Genomic DNA, 6,604 nt, shown 5'->3' with positions numbered 1-6,604 from the left:
TTAGTCACCTTAATGTAAGACAAAATTAACGACCATATATAGAATATATAATTAATGTGTCAATAAGTACTCCATCCAATACCATGTTAATGAGTTAGTTTGTGATTCAACTGACAACTGTATTTATGTTTTTTGCTCCAAGAAGCTATGCTTAAGGTTTTGTTTTGTTTGAGGTTAAAAATCGAAGGCTAAGTATTAAAGAATGTAAGCAAGTGGTCGGAATATAAAGTCTTAAGAATGTTTGAGCACATGTGTGGTCAGAAATTATTTATAAAGAAGGGATCCAATTTATCTCTAATTAAATATAATAAATAAATAAAGCATTATAATGGGACCTATTTGTTGGGTATGTGTAAAAAGGAGGAAATATAAAATTTGGATTTCAAAAAAAAAAGAAGGTTTTTTCCCTTGAAAATCTTGTTAACCTACCTCAAGAGTGAAGTGTTAACCCCCTTTGACTTCCCCCCTTCCATTAGAGATTACTCAATAAGATATTAAATATTAAGAGATTATAATTTAACTCCCTTTTAATCTAAATCCAAACACCCAATAGCATAAGAAAATATTTATATCCAAAAACACAGCGTAAAGCACACAGACTCTCTCCTTTGAAGCTCTAAGTGCGCAAACAAAAGCAACAACTGTAGCAAGCATCACGCTTTTTCTATGTGGGAGGTGTTATCCACGTTTTTAGACTGCGTGTGGTTTAAAAGTTTCAAGTTTCAACTATCAAGGTTGGCTTGGCCCTTCCTTGTATATATATATTGCGAGGAGGGACAACGGGGCAATACACCTGCCTCACTTTCAGCATAAAGAGTGTAGACAACAGCTGTTTCTTGCATTTTTGTTCTCTCTCCGTAGTGAAAGAGATAAGAGGTCAAGAGAAATGGAAATGGAGGCAAGGAGACATGATAACAAGGGAGAGAGCAAGTGTGTGATTGGTGAGGAGATTACTGTTGATTGGAGAGGCAAACCCTCCAATCCCAACAAGCATGGAGGCATGAGAGCCGCGGCATTTGTTCTTGGTATGTCTTATTCCCTCTCGATCTCTTTCTCACTCAAAACCAAACACTTGTGTGTGTGTGTGTGGTTCTCAGATCTTGGTGTTTCATGGATATTTCTCACTCTTTGCAATAAATGAATTCCCTTTTCCTGGGATGTTAAGCCATAGCTTGAGCTACAACTAGCAAGCATTTAATATGAGATTGTTAGTAGAGGATGTTTTCTTGATTTCGGTAACTTGGTATCAGCTCCTCTTTTGTTGCTCCACTACTATTTTTATTATTTTATGGTTGAACTCATTATTTGGCTATACTAGCTAGCTACATCTCTCTCTATCTCACTATACACATGTTTGATAGTGAAAGCAACAAGAGTCAAAATTTATGAAAATCCCACAGCATAAAGTGAGAATATGACTTGACTCCCTCCCTCCCTCCCTCCCTCCCTCTCGATTTTGTATACTCTTACCTTGGAACACTTGAAATATTTTTTGGCATGGGATTTCAGGGCTTCAAGCATTTGAGATAATGGCAATAGCTGCTGTAGGGAACAACCTCATAACATATGTGATAAATGAGATGCACTTCCCTTTGTCAAAGGCTGCAAACACAGTGACAAATTTTGTTGGAACTATCTTTATCCTGGCCCTCCTTGGTGGTTACCTCTCGGACTCTTATCTTGGGTGTTTCTGGACCATGCTCATCTTTGGTTTTGTCGAACTTTCTGTAAGAGCTCCTTTTTCTTTCAAATGACCTTTTTAATTTCTACTTCCACTTTTTGTCTTTTCGTTCTCCCAAGTACTCTTTCTACGATGGTGGCTGACTCGCTTTTTTAGTTCAATATAATACAAGCCTTACAGATATACATATATTCCCTTCTGTGATTTAAGATAAGACAAACTTCTATATGCAAAGGGGACAAATATTGAAGAATTACGAGGAAAAATTGTCTTTATGTTAATAATGAAGATTCCTTCTAATCAACACATTTTTTTTCGTTTGTTTATTGATTTTGTAGGGTTTCATATTACTATCAGTTCAAGCTCATCTTCCCCAACTAAAGCCACCCCAGTGTAACATGTTGACTGATGGAGAAAACTGCGTGGAAGCGAAAGGAGTCAAGTCCTTTATCTTTTTTGTAGCGCTGTACTTGGTGGCATTAGGGAGTGGATGTGTTAAACCCAACATGATTGCTCATGGAGGTGACCAGTTCAATCAAAGCAATCCAAAGCAATCCAAGAAGCTCTCTACCTACTTCAATGCTGCCTATTTTGCTTTCTCCATGGGTGAACTTTTTGCTCTAACACTTCTTGTATGGATACAAACACATTCTGGGATGGATGTTGGTTTCGGAGTATCTGCAGCTGTCATGGCTATGGGATTGATCAGCTTGGTTTCCGGTAGTCTATATTACAGGAACAAACCCCCTCAAGGAAGCATTTTCACCCCCATAGCTCAGGTAATGCACCTTAACCATTTTCTTTTTTCTTCAATTTGGGGTTTTTAGTGTTTGTGATTGTAATTGAAATCTTAACTCCTGTTGCTTTGCAAGAGCACCAAATGAGCTACATTTGTTGGAGATGCATGTGCTACTGTTCATTATAAGTGCATAGTTTTGTCCTTAAATTCCAGGCCAAGCAATTATAGATGCATACATAGTAAAAAACGTCATTAACATAACAGTAACTGCTTGTTGAATAACATAAGGTTACATAGACAATGACAGAAAGGGTGCTTGCTTACTCATGGTCACATGCGATAAAAGTTGCTCCATCCATTTTTTATCATGGAATAATCATGAGGGTATGTTGGACCTTGCATGTTTTTTAATAATCTAATTGGATTCTATTTGTGGTCTATCTGGGTTTCTCAGGTTTTTGTGGCTGCAATATTAAAGAGAAAGCAAACTTGTCCTTCTAATCCACAGATGCTTCATGGAAGCCAAAACAGTGTGCTCGATAATGGCATAATAGCCCCATCTGCTGACTCTGGCAGTCTAGCTCATACACAAAGGTTCAGGTAATACAGGATTTTTCTGAATTAATTATTAAGCAGAAACAACATGTATTTTTGGATCCATATTTTCCATATTATTTGATCACCAAAGAAAGGGAATTTAATCTGGTTCTTATAAACTGATCTTTATAAATTTGAATCAATCTCTCTTGACCAATAATTTGAACCAGAACATAAAGAAATGGTCATCAATTATAAAATTTCAGGTTCTTGGACAAGGCCTGCATCAAAATTGAAGATGGGACCAATATAAAGGAGAGTCCATGGAGATTGTGCAGTGTCACTCAAGTGGAGCAAGTGAAGATACTGATCTCAGCCATTCCAATTTTTGCCTGCACCATCGTTTTTAACACCATCTTAGCTCAACTCCAGACTTTCTCAGTCCAGCAAGGTGGTGCCATGGACACCCAACTCGCCAAATCCTTCCATATCCCTCCTGCTTCACTTCAATCCATCCCTTACATTATCCTCATCATTGTAGTCCCTCTGTATGACACTTTCTTTGTACCTTTAGCAAGAAAAATCACCGGTCATGAATCAGGAATATCTCCTCTGCAGAGGATAGGAGCCGGCCTCTTTTTTGCTACCTTTTCCATGGTTTCTGCTGCCATTATGGAGAAGAAGAGAAGGGATGCAGCCGTAGATTCCAACAAGATACTGTCCATCTTTTGGATCACCCCTCAGTTTCTAATATTTGGATTGTCAGAAATGCTAACTGCCGTTGGTCTCATAGAGTTCTTTTACAAACAGTCTTTAAAAGGGATGCAAGCATTTTTAACAGCTATCACCTATTGCTCCTATTCATTTGGGTTTTACTTGAGCTCCTTGCTAGTTTCTTTGGTAAACAAGATCACCTCCTCAAGTTCTTCAAATCGAGGCTGGCTCAGTGACAATGATCTCAACAAAGACAGATTGGATCTTTTCTACTGGATGCTAGCAGTCCTTAGCTTCCTCAACTTCCTTAGCTACCTATTTTGGGCTAGATGGTATTCTTACAGTCCAATATCTCTAGCAACCACAACACAACAAGAGACGCTTGGTGATGATCACTTAAACAACTATGGCTTCATCAACTCTTCAAAACATGGTGTGGATGAAAGCATGCCATAACTGATGTTTTTATAGCACTTGATCAGATGAATATGCTTTCATCACACTGTTATAGGCTTCTAATATAGGTACAGGATATAAAAATGTTAAGGGATCTCCCTTTATTACTTGTTCCTTTGTTTTTCTCTTCTTCCTCCTTTTCTTCTGGCCTGGCTGCAGGAGTACACGCATAACAAAAAAAAAAAAAAAAAAAAAAAAATAAAGAATGAAAAGTCTTTTTTTTTTAGTAATCAAGGGAGAAGAATATTGTTAAGATTTAGCTAGTGCCATTACAAAAATAACAAACCAAACTAAAATAAAAATTTATAATGTAAATACAAATGTCTATCCTGAGCATTAGATCACCTTAACATACAATATATTTGAACATCTGGTCAAATCAATACCAATATAAGTAAAATTTCAAAATCTAACTCGAAGCCATGGGGCTAAACAATAAAAAGTAAAATCATAAACTTTATTCCAATCAAGATCAACAACATCAAAAACTAATTTGTTATAGGTAATCCAAATAAACTACAAGATACCATAACAAAGCGTATAGATGGCTTTGCATTGATATTTTCCATGTAACAAATGATTCCATTCCTATAAAAGAAGTAGAATAGTCTTCGGCATACATCCATCATACCCAATCCATTGCAAAAAACGATTCCAAAACCTCCAAGTCACATATCAATGAATAAAAAGGTGATCAACGGTCTTCGTTTCCATACCACGAAAAGAACAAGCATCATCATAATTAATAATTCTTTGTAAACAAGAAATCCCCTAGTACTCAAACTATCTTGCAACAACAATCATATAAACATCTCAATTTTAGGAGGAAATATACATTGCTAGAGTAAAGTACCAAAATTCTCAGATCTTGGATGTTGAATATCATCAATGAGAGCACAAGTCAAATTGACTGTGAAAATCCCATTCTTCTTTAACTGCCACATCTTTTTGTCAACTGAATCAAAAGGCTCTTGGGAAAATTTGCCTAAAAAACTCAAGACAGAATTCCCTTAGCCGTGCAGCAATAGATAGATTACTCCCTATTTCAGCAAGAAAAGACTCCAACTGATGCAAACCTTGTGATCACATGGTTACATAACCTACAATTAAAATTAAGATCTAATCCTAGAAAGTTAAAATAGGTTTAATAGGAGTGTGACACAATGAAAACCTGTTTTAAGACACCAACACTATTGAAATAAAGTCAAATAACACTACAAAACTTGTTAATATTTGATAAGTCAGATTTAGTTCATTCAAGAACTAAAGAATACAAGAATTACTTTCACACAAGTTTTAAAAAAATGCTTTGAATTCTTATTGATCTAAAAGTCTCATCTTTAGGCTTTGTAAGGGTTAAAATACTTATGAAAATATAACCTTAATGGAATGATTTGGCCCACTTATAAAATTAACCCAAAAATTCTAAATTGAAAAGCCTATAACCTGATTTAAACAAGCCTTGGATCTTAGCTGAAAACAAAGTATTAATTAAGTCCAAACAAGCCTTAATTATAACTAATAAAATAAAATAAAACCCATAATAATAAATCCATGTTCTACCGTGAGAAGAAGAGAAGGAAAGAAAATATTATATAACTGATTTAAGGCTTATTTATAGCCTTTCATACACCCATTAATCTTAGAAACTAAAGAAAAGGTAGTCGCCTTTGTTGTTTTCAAGTTGTAGTAAGATTATGATCTCAGACTTATTTTTTTTTTCTTTTTTTGAAAGGAAAGTAATTGCTAGTATTAATTTCCTTTTTTGCAGCCTCTTATGATCCTTCTAATACTAGGAAACATAATTAAAGTTGCTGGAATAATTTCCTTGCATAATTAGAAAGCTTTGTTGTCATTTTATGTCCCAAGTTAGCTTGAATTATTTTGTTTCTTTTTTTACCATGTTTTCTTCTCACCTCATAGCCTAAATAAGGTTGGATTGGGCTACTCTTACACATGAATAAGATGTACCAAGCCTCATTTTGATGCTTTCATGAATCCTTCAAATTTGATTTGGTCAAAACCTTTAAAAACAATGCATTTAATGCCTTGTGGAAGTCTTCTTTGAACAAAAAAAACATGATCACTTTTATTCTTAACTTTATGGACCGCCTCATTGGCAATCATGAACCCATCTAAAATATGTCTTCATGCAAAAAAACTAGTTTGAAAGACACTAATAACACTAGTAAGCACATATTTAAGGATAAAAGACAACAATTTAGCCATAATTTTGTACAATCCGTTGATGAGACTAGTAGAGGAGATTTCTTTTTAGGAATTTACACCACAAATGAGGATCTAATCCCTTTAGAGAGTTTTTCATTATGAAAAAAGCTACTAGCTATAGCAAAGATGTCTGAACTGAGAAGAGACCATGTTTTTTTGTTAAAGGAGAAAGTAAACCCATTTGGTCCTTGAGTCTTGGACTCATCACAATTTCAAACAACCTGTTTAACCTCTTCTATGGAAGGAAG

The 6,604-nt window shown here is 35.3% G+C and overlaps 1 protein-coding gene across 1 annotated transcript; it reads left to right on the top strand.

Annotated features, from left to right (window-relative positions):
• The first annotated feature begins 778 nt into the window (after nt 1-778).
• Nucleotides 779-4,241, top strand: LOC118051324 (protein NRT1/ PTR FAMILY 4.3). The gene is made up of 5 exons (XM_035061939.2): nt 779-1,025; nt 1,510-1,727; nt 2,020-2,460; nt 2,875-3,020; nt 3,224-4,241. Exons 1-5 carry the CDS (start codon nt 887-889, stop codon nt 4,125-4,127), a joined length of 1,848 nt encoding a protein of 615 aa, XP_034917830.1. The 5' UTR covers nt 779-886; the 3' UTR covers nt 4,128-4,241.
• Nucleotides 4,242-6,604: the final 2,363 nt, after the last annotated feature.

The sequence above is a fragment of the Populus alba genome, chromosome 3 (genome assembly GCF_005239225.2).
Source record: "Populus alba chromosome 3, ASM523922v2, whole genome shotgun sequence".
NCBI lineage: Eukaryota > Viridiplantae > Streptophyta > Magnoliopsida > Malpighiales > Salicaceae > Populus > Populus alba.
This window is presented reverse-complemented; position numbering and strand designations above follow the sequence as displayed.

Excerpts from the sequence above, each read along its gene's own strand:
- LOC118051324 (XM_035061939.2), top strand. The coding sequence starts at position 887 with ATGGAAATGGAGGCAAGGAGACATGATAACAAGGGAGAGAGCAAGTGT. Across the intron at positions 1,728-2,019 it reads TTGGTTTTGTCGAACTTTCT|GGTTTCATATTACTATCAGT; the intron begins GTAAGAGCTCCT and ends TTGATTTTGTAG. Across the intron at positions 3,021-3,223 it reads GCTCATACACAAAGGTTCAG|GTTCTTGGACAAGGCCTGCA; the intron begins GTAATACAGGAT and ends ATAAAATTTCAG.